The 14,985-nt window shown below is 39.7% G+C and overlaps 2 protein-coding genes across 5 annotated transcripts in view; one reads left to right on the top strand and one right to left on the bottom strand.

Annotated features, from left to right (window-relative positions):
• The window catches only part of LOC138978321 (5'-3' exoribonuclease 1-like), a 71,840-nt gene extending 62,043 nt beyond the window's left edge, over nt 1-9,797 (bottom strand). For 3 of the 4 annotated variants that reach the window (XM_070351027.1, XM_070351029.1, XM_070351030.1), the window contains exons 1-11: nt 9,589-9,797; nt 8,281-8,412; nt 7,601-7,799; nt 6,564-6,673; nt 5,518-5,628; nt 4,739-4,827; nt 4,267-4,354; nt 3,628-3,796; nt 2,503-2,570; nt 806-946; nt 245-347 (exon numbers count right to left, since the gene is read on the bottom strand). In XM_070351027.1, the coding sequence (XP_070207128.1) occupies nt 245-347; nt 806-946; nt 2,503-2,570; nt 3,628-3,796; nt 4,267-4,354; nt 4,739-4,827; nt 5,518-5,628; nt 6,564-6,673; nt 7,601-7,799; nt 8,281-8,412; nt 9,589-9,663 (1,285 nt within the window). In that variant the 5' untranslated portion in view covers nt 9,664-9,797. The remainder of the gene's footprint in view (nt 1-244; nt 348-805; nt 947-2,502; nt 2,571-3,627; nt 3,797-4,266; nt 4,355-4,738; nt 4,828-5,517; nt 5,629-6,563; nt 6,674-7,600; nt 7,800-8,280; nt 8,413-9,588) is intronic. The other variant, XM_070351028.1, reaches the window with a different exon arrangement.
• Nucleotides 9,798-9,816: 19 nt separating this feature from the next.
• On the top strand, nt 9,817-14,814 carry LOC138978327 (signal peptidase complex subunit 1-like). Its single transcript, XM_070351040.1, has 4 exons — nt 9,817-9,973; nt 10,675-10,734; nt 11,416-11,502; nt 13,505-14,814. The coding sequence occupies exons 1-4, from the start codon at nt 9,917-9,919 to the stop codon at nt 13,643-13,645; spliced, it is 345 nt and encodes a 114-aa protein (XP_070207141.1). The 5' UTR covers nt 9,817-9,916; the 3' UTR covers nt 13,646-14,814.
• The last annotated feature ends 171 nt before the right edge of the window (nt 14,815-14,985 follow it).

Raw genomic sequence — 14,985 nt, 5'->3', positions numbered from 1 at the left:
CATGCCCCCCCCCCCCCCCTCCTCTGCAAAGCCCACTGAAACTGATACATTTCTTAAATTGGCTTTTGAATGTGTTTTAGATTGACAAAAAAAAGCATATTTATGCGGGTCTGTGCACAAATCCACTCTCTGACCTTGTTTAAAGAACAACAGTGCCGAAATAATCCAGTTTGGCGCCAGCTTTCATAGTTTTCACCAAGAAATGAAAGAATAGTCTGTGTGCATGTTGCTGAGACTGTCTTACCTTCTAGCTGCCCATTCTCCCTTCCCTGCTTATTGTATTCTTCGTCCATGTTGCCAAATCCTTCCAGAACAGCAAAGGGGTTGTTGCCCTTTCCTCCTTTCTGCTGATGCAAAATGCATGCTTGATTAGTGATCAATCTTTCATGAACAAATCACAATCGTTCATGAACAAATCAGTGAATCAAAAAATGACATAACAGATACATGCACCAGTCAATCCCTCAGTTATCAATCCAAAACTCAACTACTCAATTGACTGATTGATCAATCAATCTTTCTTTCAACGAACCAATCGGCAAAGAAATTAAAAACATAACAAATTCATGAGCAAGCCAATCCCTCAATTAAATCAATCAAAAACTCAACTGATCAATCGCTCAATTAATCAATCACTCGATCAATCCCCACCATTGAATGGTTGCTGAAACAATTCTTCTTGCCACCTGATGCCGAAAAAAATGGCTCAAACCACTGAATCCCTCGATGAGCACTCAAAAATGCAACCACTGAATTGATTGAGTGACCAGTCAATTCATCATCCAATCAGTTAATCAAGCCCCACCTTTGACTGGCTGCTGGGACCGTTCCTCTTGCCGCCTGACGCTGAAGGAGGGGCTCCCCTTTTTCCTTGTGATGCCCCACCTCTCTTTCCTTCCAGGTACTTCATGTCCACATACTGGTCGCTGAACTGTTCTCGGTCAAACTGAAAAAGTCATCCACATTTATCATTCACCTGGAAATTTCATGGCAGTTCGTAATTGCCTGGTAAATTCCACAGCTAAGTTTGTGTCAAACTGGACAGTTCAGGGCAGTTCGTAATTGCCTGGTAAATTCCACAGCTAAGTTTGTGTCAAACTGGACAGTTCAGGGCAGTTTGTAATTGCCTGGTAAATTCAACCACCAAGTTTGTGTCAAGCTGGACAGTTCATGGCAGTTCATAATTGCCTGGGCTGGAATGTATGTAGCGAGGTCTTTATTAACCCGGAATAAAAGCTTAACCCGGACTATCTATCCCCAGGATATCATCGATACTTTAGCGCAATGCATGTGTCGAGACTACAGAAAAGATAACTAACCCGAGCTTTGCCCTCGATCTATTTTTGGCACCGAATATGCATACCAGCGCTCATTGGTCTAAAACATATGTAAATATTGTGCAGCAAAGGGAAGCTACCCACGGGAAAATAATCATCGAATATCCTGTTATTAACCAATGAGCGCTGGTATGCATATTCGGTGCGGATGCATGATTTGAAACGAAGTGGATATTAGCGGCTCGCAAACGAAGATTCGTCCAAATGATGGTTAAAAACAACCTGCAAGGGACGGAAGCTGAAAATTAAAGGTACATACAGTTCAAACAATCATTCAACTGTATTTATTTGACCTTACACAGACTGTAGGAAGAGGCAAACCGTCTTGAACAATATTTTTCCCCAGGAAGCGACTCCAAGAACACAGAAGACTCGAAGGTGAGTGACGTACCTTGTAGTCTTTCTGTGATAGTAGTAGTCCAGTGGACGATACCTTCCGCCTGTGGTTTGATCCGGCTTTTAGCCCGAGGATAGAGCTAACCTCGACTCATGCATTGGGATATTTTTTACAGTGGGCTAAATCAGCTCAAGGATAGGGTTTATCCCGGGCTAAAGTCTCTATCCTTGCTACATACATTCCGGCCCTGGTAAATTCCACAGCTTAAAGGCCTACCACGCCTCTTGAAAACAGTTCACCTCACCAGTACCTTTTACAAAATTAATTCTTAAAAAAAAAAGAGACTATGCACAGAGATAACCCAGGATGCTCTTTTTTAGTATCTGACCAAGTGGAAAGACGGACTTATCCCATCTTAAAGCCTTGCCAGATCTGAGACAGTGAAGCACACTGTTTCTACGAGGCAGAGTGAGCATTCAATGTCTCTGTAAAACCAAAAAGTTCTCTACAGTTTATAATTCACAAGTAAATTCCACAGATAAAAATCTCTTTCAAATAGTTATTTACAGTTTATAACCCACCTGACATTTTTCACAACTGAAAGGCTCTGTCCGAATGAAAAGTTATCTATGGATTATAACTTAGCTGATAAATTCCTTGCACAACCAAAAGGTGACTGAGCAAACCATTGTCAGTGTGTCCCTATACTGGTACAGCACATGTTCCATAGACTTCAATATGTCGAATTTGCACACACGAAAAGTCTTCAAATGAATATTGTGGACAGCATAGGATAAGCAAACAAGTTTGAAAAGAAAGGAGACTCACCTTGGCCAGGCCTCCCAGGTATTTCTCAAAGCGACGCAAATTCAGGCGGCCCCCTTCATTCAGATAACCTGAAACATGGGAACATTTCTTTCTTTCTTTCTTTATTTGGTGTTTAACGTCGTTTTCAACCACGAAGGTTATATCGCAACGGGGAAAAGGGGGGGGGGGGGGGGGGGGGGGGGATGGGATAGAGCCACTTGTTAATTGTTTCTTGTTCACAAAAGCACAAATAAAAAAATTGCTCCAGGGGCTTGCAACGTAGTACAATGTATGACCTTACTGGGAGAATGCAAATTTCCAGTACAAAGGACTTAACATTTCTTACATACTGCTTGACTAAAATCTGTACAAAAATTGACTATATTCTATACAAGAAACACTTAACAAGGGTAAAAAGAGAAACAGAATCCGTTAGTCGCCTCTTACGACATGCTGGGGAGCATCGGGTAAATTCTTCCCCCTAACCCGCGCGGGGAACATGGGAACATGCAGTTGTACATTAAGTGCAAAGCAATATAGTTTCTGTACGGATTTCTTAACAAAAAACCCCACACCAACGTTACTGCGTGAAACAAAATCTCACATCCAAGGGCAACACCAAACACCAATAAACAGCTTAAGAATGTACAGGTTAAAATGCATCCAAGGGAATTTTGGCACAGTCCCCAAGTAACACTGTGGAAGTGACGTCACATACTGACAGAAGAGCAACCGTTTGAGATTGACTCCACATGATGGTGAAAGTCACACGGAGCTACAGTGGAACCCCCCTTTTAAGACCTAAACAAATCTGAGAAAATCTGGTCTTACAAAGAAGAGAATCTTAAAATGGGAGTAATTTTACAGAGATTATGAACAGTAAGTCTGAGCAAAAAAGTCTTAAAAAGGAGGGAGTAAGGCCCCTCTGATGAGTGGACACCTCCCATGAAAAGACACCTTCTGGAGTCCCATTGTTTATTATCATGACCAAATTATACCTGTCATGACAGGCCACCTGCAATGTAGGGACACTTTTAACTGGTTCCAAAGGCGTCCTTTCATCGCAGGTACCACTGTATTTATTTTCACGGACAATGGAGTTGTTGTAATTGCTGTTTTTTTATCAGTGTTATTCTTTCCACTGACCGTCGAGTGTGGGCAGGATCTCCATGTAATTTTTCCACAGGAGGGGCAGAGCGTCGTGGTGGATGTGCAGGTGGGGGAGGTGAGGGATGAAGTCGTTACCCACCAGGAAACCCATCAGGATCCAATCATCTATGATGCGCTCCATGTCGTACTCAAACGGCAGCGTTGTCTGAAAAATTAGATTGGTACACATAACTTTTACCCCCATTGTCACTGTTTGTATGCACATTCTCATCTGATGAAAGTCGCTTGTCCATTTCAATTCTCTCAGGTGCCAGGAGAGTGGTTCCGAATAACTCTCACTTACTCTATTACACATGTTGTCTGCATTTATAGCGCTTACTTCCCTTTGTTGATCAGATCATACTCATCTGAGAACGTGACTGTACAAACTGAGATAGAGCTCCTTATCCTTCAATACGAGTAATCAGATTATTGGTAATACTGTAAATACCAACAAGGAAATTTTGTTTGATTTATTATTTAAAGTATAAGTAGTTGAAATTGGTCTCACTTACTCGATTGCACATGTTGTATGCATTTTGATCACTTAGCTTCCTTTTGTTTCTCATATATAGTTGAAATACAATCAAAACCTGTTTAAAAAAAAAAAAAAAAAAAAGATGCTGAGTGCCATACCTTCAAGGCAGAGAACTCATAGTCCAGGTATTCTCTCATCAGTGACAGGTGAAGCAGGTGAAAAGTCGTTTCTTCTGGGGTGCTAGGTCTGCACATCAAAATGGAGTTGTTTTACAAACATTTTACACAGAAACTGAAACAAAGCAACCCATCCCACATCACAAAACAAACCATCAACAGTAAAGAAACAAAATTATGCCTGGTACCTCTGAATAAAATACAAAGTCAAAATCCTGTAACAAGACACAGATAACACTTCTTTACGCCCCCCCCCCCCCCCCCCCCCCCCCCCCCCCCTGCAAGACCCCCTAATTTAAGACTCCCTCCCGTGTAAGTTCTGTTTTCCCCCTCAGATTTTCTGCTCATAACTCTGTAAATTTACCAACATTTTCAGACGCCCTCCTTTTCAAGACCAAATTTTCTTAGATTTGTGGAGGTCTTAAAAGGGGGGGGGGGGGGGGTCCCACTGTACCTCCTGTTCCGATCCTTCTTGCCACCGAAGCGGACCTCCTCTCTTAGCAGTGCAAAGTGGGGCTCATGAGACGTCAGGCCCAGCATGATCTGAAAAAAAGCACACAAAAAAATAACAGCTAGATTTTATTTTACAGGCATATGTACGCGCTCCCGTGTTTACAAAGTGTAGTTTGCCCATAATCGATGTCAAACGCACCATAAGACCATATAATGACGATATGTCACCATGCGCGGACCATAATACATGCATTACAGCTTGTTCTAGCCTCTGAAAAAGTGAGGATGTCAACAAAGCCGCGGTGTTAGCTCCCTTGCATCAACGTTACATGTGTTGCCAAATCTATAAATAGGACGATCCAGATCAAAATGAAAATTAACATATCTCAACATTGAAGGGGTCCTAGACCACAATATTTTGCAGAGAACTTAATTTAGCATGTCTCCAGCTGTTGGTAAAGCAATTAGCGTGTATAGTCATCGAGTACATATGCCTTTAACTTTTAAGTTTATAATAAAACAGGCAAAAAGCAACAACAACAACAACACCAACAAAAAAATCCCCATTCCACCAACCTCAACAAATTCTGAACCCGTTTATAAGTATATGGTACTTTCATAAATGTCTACATAATGTATGCATTAACGAATAAATACATGTTTAAATAAATGAATGAATTAAGAAATGTTATTAATAACTATCTTAATAAATTTCTAAATACAGAAGTAAAAATAATAATGAATAATTCAATCTGAGAGGGTGCTACCAAAATGACTGACCAAATCAGCATCCAGACCGTAGAGACAATGCCGTGTGTTGGGATCATGTCCTGGCTGTGATCGAGAGTAACGGATGAAGTCCATCACTTTGTGTTCTCCCTCTCCTGGCGTCTGAAATCATGAAGATAAAAGACATACTTTTTGCTTACCGATACATTAACTCATTGTCTCCGCGGTACAGATATATCCGTACCCACTCATATGGCTCTATCTGACCAGGTATGGATATATCCGTACACACATAGTCAATACATTGCATCTGCTTTTATTCGGCACATATCCGCATTCTGCTCTGACTGTTGGCTTCAGTCGCTTCCTGTGACGTCTATCTAACGCCTGCATTCCAGCATGTTGATACACAGTTCTACACAGTTACTACAATTCTGAGTGACCTGCTGCAGCACAGCTGGTCTCGGCTAAAAGAATTTGGTCAACATAGGTGTGGTACAAAGTGTTAAAAAAAAACCTTAAAGAAGACAATAACAACAAAACTGTGGTAAAGACAACATGGCCCAAAGTAGCTGAGATCTAAAACTTTAGAGTGCGCATGTGTGTTTCTAATTATATACAAAGACTAAACTACATTGCAGGAATCCCAGCATATGTGCAGACTTTTCTATGAAAAACAGGTTAAATCGAGAATACCATTCTGCAGTTTGGGTTTATTCTTAGGCACAAAACAAAAAAAAAATAGTCTGTTTACGGTATCCCGACCGACCCTATTTTTTTCGCGCAACCCTAGACTTTTTTTTGGGCATTTGGGGGAGAAAAAAAATTTAAGAAAAAAAAAAGTCTGATTTTTGGCAAAATAACTTAAAAATATGGGGGTTTTTTGAGGGAAAAAACAAAACAAAAAAAGACCTACCGACCCTATTTTTTTGCAAGTGTTACCGTAAACAGACTATTTTTGGGGGGGGCCTTAGTATACTGTATCTAATGAGGAAATGAAAAATTGTCCTATTTCTTTCCATATCTTGCGAACCGAAAGTTTTTCCAGACAGATACAAATAGATGGAATACAGTGTTTAGCTTTACTACGCACTGACCTCATGACCTGAGAGAATGATTTGCGGGCCCTGCCAGAGAGGGTCATGGGTGACCTTGTTGACGACAAAGTACTTCAAGTGGTCCTGAAGACGAACCATGAAGGGTGTGCCTGCAAAAGAAATAAAAGAAATCTTCATTCACATCTCAGTAACATAATTATGTGCATCACCAATTCGTTCTTTGTTCACTGGTTAAACCATAGGCTATCCTTACTTGATGCTAGAGCACCAAATAATCCATGAATTGAATCCTCGGTATGACTATCAAATGAGAACCAACAGACAAGCAAGTAAAATAATTTAAACAAAAAACAACAACTAAAATAAATAAAAACAAGAAGAGCAAACGCTCGATCGAGTCACTTTCGCAGTTCTGAATATTATATGAGGCATCAGATGGACAGGAAGAAATTGCTATTCACAACACAATGAGTCACGTTCACATAAAATTTGAGCCCGGTCACTTTTATAGTTTCCGAGAAAAGCCCAACGTTAAGTTGTGTGTTGCCGAACAGAAAAGGCTAGTTATCTCCCTTGTTTTTCTGATAACGTTCGTAAAAGGCTACAGATGTAAATACTTTGATGTAAAGAATAATCCTACAAAGTTTCAATCACATCCGATGAACTTTGTCAAAGATATAAAATGTCTAATTTTTCCTTTGACGCTGACCTGTGACCTTGAAAAAGGTCAAAGGTCAACGAAACCATCGTTAAAGTGTAGAGGTCATTGGAGGTCACGACTAAACAAAATATGAGCCCGATCGCTTTGATAGTTTCCGAGAAAAGTCCAACGTTAAGGTGGTGTCTACGGACGGCCGGCCGGACGGCCGGCCGGCCGGACAGACTAACACTGACCGATTACATAGAGTCACTTTTTCTCAAGTGACTCAATAAAACAGAAAATATGTAAATGCCCCTGGCAGCTGAATGCTGATGAAATCACATGCAATGCCACCTCTTAAAACCTAACTATCAACAACAAGAACAAAAACACTCACAAATACACACACCAAAAAAAAGAACTAGACAAATCTCACCTGGTGTGATGCAGTTGGAATCAAATCTTTTCTCTGTGGGAAGAGTCTCTCCCTTCTCCTGAGCTTTCTTGATGAGTTCCTCTGCCTCTCGGGCTGATCTGAAACGGCGACCTCTTTGCTGGTTCATCTTGGCTCTGGGTGCAACTCCGTCGATGGCCATGAAGAAGACCTTTCTGGGTTTGATCATGCGGAACAGAAACTGAAACCAGAACAATATGCTGTGTGTATCTCTTCTTCTTCTGCGTTCATGGGCTGAAGCTCTCACGCACACTCGTATTGGTTTTGTTGTTGCACAAGTGGGTCTTTACGTGTATCACCGTGTATCTAGGCAGCCATACACCACTTTCAGGGAACATATAGTTTAAACCAGAACACTACGCTGCTTGTCTACACACTGGCAATAGAGGACCTGTGCCAGACAAGTGCTACAGCAAAATATTGCCTGGCAAAATAGAATCTGCTAAACTATGTCATTTGTATTGATTTCCAGTTGTTTTCCCCACCATATGGTTCTGCAAAAAGTGTAAACCTGCACCTGAATTTTTGAACCCATATTTTCAGAATAATCGGTACATTTATACAGGCTGTTCTGTGTTGTACTCCGTGTGTTTCATTGTGTGAGTGTGTGTGTGGGCATGATGCTCTCCTGTGTGCGCTTGATGCCGGATGTGCACAGGTACCTCAATGTAGTGGCAAATATCTTTGAAGATCTGTTCCTCTGTGATTCTGAAGTGGGGGTTGTCATCTTCAGGATGTGAGCATGTATGGACAACACCGTTCATGTCCAGGTACAAGTTGTCAAATTCCGGAAGCTGCAGAGTAAAAAAAAAGAAAACGATAAAATAAATCAAGTCAGCCTATAGTTAACATCTTGTAAAATTAAGTTCCACCATGTTATTTTGCATACGCTGGATGAAACCTCAAGTTAAATAAACATATACATGTATGAAGGGTATGAATGTCGCTTTCTAAAACTAATTGCATGTAACCACTGTATGTGTGTACGTCTGTAAGTTCAAAATCGTGCAATTGGGCATAATTTTGATAAAATTTCAGTTTTTGTCAATGATTCAGATTGCCTCGCTTTTTCTAAGGCCAAAAAAAAAATTGTCTGTTTCTGGTAACATGGCTAAAAAAAATAGGGTCGGTAGGTAGAGATTTTTATTTATTTTTTTATTTATTTATTTTTTTTTACCCCAAATGTAGACCAATAAAACTAACTTTAAAAATCGCGCAAAGAGACTGGATTCACTATACATAGAGACAAGACACTCAACATATTTACAAATCGTCAGCGGACTTTCGTTTTCACACGTTTTTGTTGTTCATTTTCTCACCCTGTCCTTTACCACCCAAAAAAAAAAAAACATTTTGAGTTTGGAAAAAAAAAGTTTAGGGTCGGCGCCGAAATTTAGGGTCGGTCGGGTGACCAGAAACAGACAATTTTTTTTTTTTGCCTAATAGTCGTGGATAACTCTTACTCTTAGTCTTACGACATGTGGTATATTACTAGATGCAGAGAGCACTTTATGCTACTGCTAGTTCTCAGTTTCCTCTGCCTCCCAGTCCCAGTGAAGAATTGTTTTCAATTTTAAACATGTCCTTCACTCATGCTTTAGTCTTGTTTAGAATACATGACAAATCTCAGACCCACATGCGTAGGCTTTCAGACCAAACAAATTAAATATCATATGCCAATCTTTTGCACCATTATCAATACTATTTATTGTTAAACAAATGTTGTCATAACACTATACAGCCTGCATTGTAACAACTAACTGCGAAGCAAAATCATTTTACTGCAAATGCAACGTGACCAACTCGATCGTTTTTCACTTAGATAACAACTAATTATTGACAATTATTAAAGCTATGGTGTATAAAAATTCGATCTGTATGCTACTGCTAGTGAGGAGCAGGTTAGTAATTGCTGACAATCAAACTTCTTCGACAGGAACAGAAAAAAACATGTGTAGGATCTTTCTCACTTGAAATTCTTTGACAACTTCGCTGAGGCAAGGGTAGCGTTCGCTGATCCATCGATAAAATTTAGGAACACCCATGTTTGATGTGTATGGTTACTCCTTTGAACGACTTTCACTGCTGATGAGCCAATGCTGTTGCAATCAATTAGAACATATTGGGAGTAGGAACAAGTTGTCTTGACTCTTTAACCTCGTTTTCGAGGAAAAAATACCGTTTCAACTCTTTTTGTCCAAAGAGTGTTCCGGTTCCGAGTGTTTCGGTATAAGGCTTCCGGTTTCCTCAACTTCACGTCTGCTCCAACTGCTCTCCAGCAATTTTCTTCCTTTCAAAATGGACTACATCATGCCACTGATTCCTGAAAGTATTCAGTCAATGCCTCTGCACATGGTAAGTATGTGATGCGTATATTTTTCGAAATGAATGCAGTTTTTGACGCTAACGCCACGAGAGACGACTGAGATTTTGTACCATCTGCTGGAAAGACACGTCAGTGATAGACTGATAGTGATACTGCGGAGACACAGGGAACGGCTGTAAGGCGCAAAAGTAAATTAACGATTGATGCGTCTAACTTGTGAAACAACAATGAGACTGAATCTCCAAGTGCCACATACGTGAACGTTGACTTGATGTTGGTTCTTTAGATAATGGGCTTAGCAGCATGTATACTCGGAGGCAAAAGAAACCCAAATATGTTAAACACCTTATTGACTAGAAAGCGTGATACTCGCCATCTTGGTCTTTAGCACCAGTGAGATCCACTCAAAACTGCATACCTCAAAGTCCAAAACAGCGTGTAACACAATCGTCATGCAAGAACAACCTGTCAGTGCAAGAACTGTACACTAAAGTATGCCCACTGGCGCCATTGGGACTGGCACAACATGCTATTATCTGAATGAACTTTTTGTTATGCTAGGAAGACAGATATACTATAAAGTGGGTGCATTTTTACCACTTGTTGTGCCTAATTAATTCCCTTTCTGTATCTTAAAAATACGTTATAAACCCATGCAACTTCTTGAATGTTTTTAAACTTTGGCAACATCATGACACTTTGCTGTACTGATGATGTGTGTTTTTTTCAGGACTTTGCTGGACAAAAGAAGGCAGAAAAGACATTCCAGCTCATCATATTGTTGTTTGGAGTAAGTCATTCTACTGTGCTTGATTCTTGTACCACTTTCTTGTTTTGCTGTGTTATGTTGTAAGATAAACATTAAATTAATTTGAGTAGCTTGGTTGGTTCAAAGTCACAATTGTTAGTAAATGTGTTTGCCAGATGTCAGATGAGCTAAAACGTTTACTTTCAAATGGTATGCCAAGCATTGAACAAGACCGACAGAGAGCATCATGGTCTGTCAAAGTGTACACAAGCAGCAATGACCAGTGCTTTGTGCAATAGATATTTGAATAAGTAGTTAATGAACAGCAGAATAAGCTCACTACAGTATTGTACTAAGTTCAATCATAGTTTATAATTTAGGAGGAGTTTGATCATTTTCTCTCATCTCTCCAAATGAAATGAATAACAAGGATGCTCAGATCAACACAAAAGGGAGATAATAATTGACTGAACCTAAACATCTATTAACTTTTCTATCTATTGCCAAGAACCATTTTTTAAATGCTCTTTCATGTAGGCACAGATGCTTGTAGTTGTAGGTTTGGTGCAGTTTCCTATTGTAAACTTTTTTTTTAGCTGTGTAGAATGATTATGTTCTGAACCAGGTTAGCACCAATATAGGTTTGTCTTGCATGCATTATCCCTCAGTTTGGGCTGTTTTCAAATGTTAAAATTATGATCATATTTTTATGTCACTTTTCAGGCGGTTGGATTTGTATGGGGCTATGTATGTCAGCAGTTCTCACAGACCATGTACATTCTTCTGGCGGGAGTCCTGCTGTCCTGTATTGTAAGTGCCTGTCAATACCTTTAGAATCATTTGACATTTTTCTTTAATAACTATTAAACAGCTAACAAAAAAGCAAAGGAAATAATAATGAAATCATTACGAGCTTGACAGCAAAGGACCATGGATTTTCAAATGATTGATGATAAGTTTTTTTTATGTCAAGTGATTATCTGTTATAATTTTTCAGGTAATTCTTGAAAACATCAAAATGGAAATCACAAGCTTTTTTTCTGCTAGTTTTGAGTACATTTAACAGTTTTACTAACATTGAAATAAAGCTGTCAGTGTGATATTGTACTTACATTTTTCCTGGTTGCTCAGTTACCAATCAGTGTTTTTTTGTGGGAGCTGTACTTTCCAGTAATACCACTTAAAAAATACACCCATGGAACCCCTCTTTTAAGACAACCCCCTCTTGTTAAGACTTCTTTGTACTTTTTGAGATTTTCAGTTCAATGAACCTCAATAAATTTACCTCCATTGTCAGATTTTCAGTTCATTGAACCTCAATTGTCAGATTTTCAGTTCATTGAACCTCAATAAATTTACCTCCATTGTCAGATTTTCAGTTCATTGAACCTCAATTGTCAGATTTTCAGTTCATTGAACCTCATGAACCTCAATTGTCAGATTTTCAGTTCATTGAACCTCAATAAATGTAATAATAATAATAAAGATAGCTTATATAGCGCCGCTTCACAAATTTAACTATGCTCTTAGCGCTGTACATCGAGATATGTATCGATTGGAGATTGGATTTCCCTTCTTTGAGTCATGTGACGTCAGAGGCCGACAAAACTTTATAATTTGGCTTTTCAGGTTGACCGAAACTTCAAAGGAACTCCAAAAAAAAAACCGTCATGTGTTTGATTGCATGTGTGTGTGCTGTTCAATGTCAAAACAACAACAAAGTGAGTACATGACGTGTGTTTTGTAGTTCCTTTGAAGTTTCGGTCAACCTGAAACGCCCAAATATGAAGTAACATGTGGATTGCATGCATGTGTGTGTGTGTGCTCGTTCAATCGTCAAAACAACAACAAAGTCATAAGTACCTGAAAGGAATTCGATCGATACATAAATGTTATTTGCGTGTTTGACCAAAATATGACATTTTACACAGATCTCGACAGTCATTGTTCACCTCGACCGCTAGCGCGGTCTCGGAGAACAATGACTGTCTCGATCTGTGTAAAATGTCATATTTTGGTCAAACACGCAAATAACGTATAATAACAATTTCAATAATATAAATACAAAGATGATATTATAATAATACACATTTACTAATATCACTCACGTGCATACATCCTCGTGCACACCACGCGCATACACACTCAAACTCATTAACAAGTGCTTCCATCCCCCTGCCACTGAGATGTTCATATACCCCCCTGGACAAGCTCACACCATGTCCGTCTCCTCTCTAGACTGTACATACACTCAGCAAGAAAAAGAAAGACTAAATGCAAATTTCATACACAACCCTATAGCTCAATCAAAGCTGAAGCAACTATACAAAAAAGACACATTCAAACAACAAATCTAACTTCACCTCTAACAGTCTATAAAGATGGCAAGGACAATTTACAAGGATTCGCGAAAAAGGTGCGTTTTAAGGGAACTGCGGAAAGAGTCCTTAGAAGCAGAATGGCGAACGGAGGAAGGGAGAGAATTCCAGACAATGGCAGCCGCAGAAGCAAACGAGCGATTTCCAAAAGAAGGCAAGCTTCGCTCGAGAGTTTCCACTTTGCGACTGTCAGCGCGTGAGCGGAGGTTGTATCTGATACGAGCGGACACGGGAAGCCAATGAAGGGAACGAAGAAGTGGTACCTCCATTGTCAGATTTTTTGTTCATTAAACCTCATTTACCTCCATTTTAAGACTCACCTTTTTAGGCCCTGATTTTCTCAGATTTTTCTTGAGGTCTTAAAAGGGGGGGTTCCACAGTATTATGTGTAAAACATATTACTATAATTAAATTGTCATTTCCTCTTGTTACAGCTGACCCTTCCACCTTGGCCCATGTACAGAAAAAATCCACTGCCCTGGCAGAAGGCAAGACCAGAGACTGGCACCGGAGACAGTGTCGCTAACTCTGCCTCCACCGGCCAAAACCAGCAAAAATCAAAGAAGAAGAAATAGACAGGGTGGTGCTGTGAAGTGTTTTGATGCGAAAAAGGTCAAGCTTAGTCATTTGACAATACATGTACTTTATTTTGGTGCGAGGTTGGAAAGATGTGTGTTGTAAAAAAAAGAATGCATGTTAGATTGTTTGACAGCAGTATTGTTTGGTTGCCTCCCATTTTTGGTGAGCTTCTCAGTTTTTATCAGTTCTGTCGTATCAGTTTGATCAAACAGTTACGCAAAGTACATTAATTTTATGATAATGGTGCTGGATCAGTGTTGAATATGATCAGGGGGTGGTAAGAGATGATGGGGCTGTTTCTCAGTTCTAGGCTGTTTCTCAGTTCCAGCAAGAACTGCAGTAGATGGAAAATCAGACCTAATTGGTACCACAATTGTTTGGGATTAGAGTTTGCTTCAGCTTGAATATTTCTTGGATTCATTTTGAGCAGAATACTCACAGGAGTGAGAAGCACAGTCTCTTGTTTTCATCCTACTGCAGTTTCTAGATGCCCCCCGCGGGTTAGGGGGAGTCCCATATTGGTTGGGACGAGAAAGAATTTACCCGATGCTCCCCAGCATGTCGTAAGAGGCGACTAACGGATTCTGTTTCTCCTTTTACCCTTGTTAAGTGTTTCTTGTATAGAATATAGTCCATGTTTGTAAAGATTTTAGTCAAGCAATATGTAAGAAATGTTAAGTCCTTTGTACTGGAAACTTGCATTCTCCCAGTAAGGTCATGTATTGTACTACGTTGCAAGCCCCTGGAGCAAATATTTGATTAGTGCTTTTGTGAACAAGAAACAATTGACAAGTGGCTCTATCCCATCTCCCCCCTTTCCCCATCGCGATATAACCTTGAACGGTTGAAAACGACGTTAAACACCAAATAAAGTAAGTTTCCAGATGTGTGTGACTGAGAGTAATGTGGTGTGATTTATTGCCGTGGGTATATGCACTTTGTATGTGTGAATGTTGTGTTTGTGTGAATGTCTGCATTTTATTTTACCTCTTTCTCGTTTATTTTCAAAGCCAAACAGAAAATGAGCTCAGCTCAATCATTGTTGCTACTTGTTCAACACTCTCATGTTCGCAAGTCTGTATTTCAATTTGTGGTGGGAATTACTTTTTTTTTTATTGTCATTGCCTAATGTGTCCGTGATGTTGAAAACAAATGACCAAATCAATCCCTTTGATCTTGTTACAGCGAGTGCGTGTGTTCGTGTTAAGGCCAAAAAAAAAAAGTTGTATGTTTCTGGTCACCCGACCCTACCTATTTTTTTCTCGCCGACCCTAGGCTTTTTTTTTAATTGCATTTGTAAAAAAAAAAAAAAAGCGTCAAAACGAAAGGAACAGAC

Source organism: Littorina saxatilis, linkage group LG10 (assembly GCF_037325665.1).
Source record: "Littorina saxatilis isolate snail1 linkage group LG10, US_GU_Lsax_2.0, whole genome shotgun sequence".
NCBI lineage: Eukaryota > Metazoa > Mollusca > Gastropoda > Littorinimorpha > Littorinidae > Littorina > Littorina saxatilis.
Note: the sequence above shows the minus strand (reverse complement) of the source record. Positions and strands in the feature narration are given on the sequence as shown.

Bases quoted from the DNA above. Each gene is read 5' to 3' on its own strand.
- LOC138978327 (XM_070351040.1), top strand. From the start codon at position 9,917: ATGGACTACATCATGCCACTGATTCCTGAAAGTATTCAGTCAATGCCT. The intron at 9,974-10,674 runs GTAAGTATGTGA...TGTTTTTTTCAG, and splicing joins AGTCAATGCCTCTGCACATG to GACTTTGCTGGACAAAAGAA. The intron at 10,735-11,415 runs GTAAGTCATTCT...GTCACTTTTCAG, and splicing joins TCATCATATTGTTGTTTGGA to GCGGTTGGATTTGTATGGGG.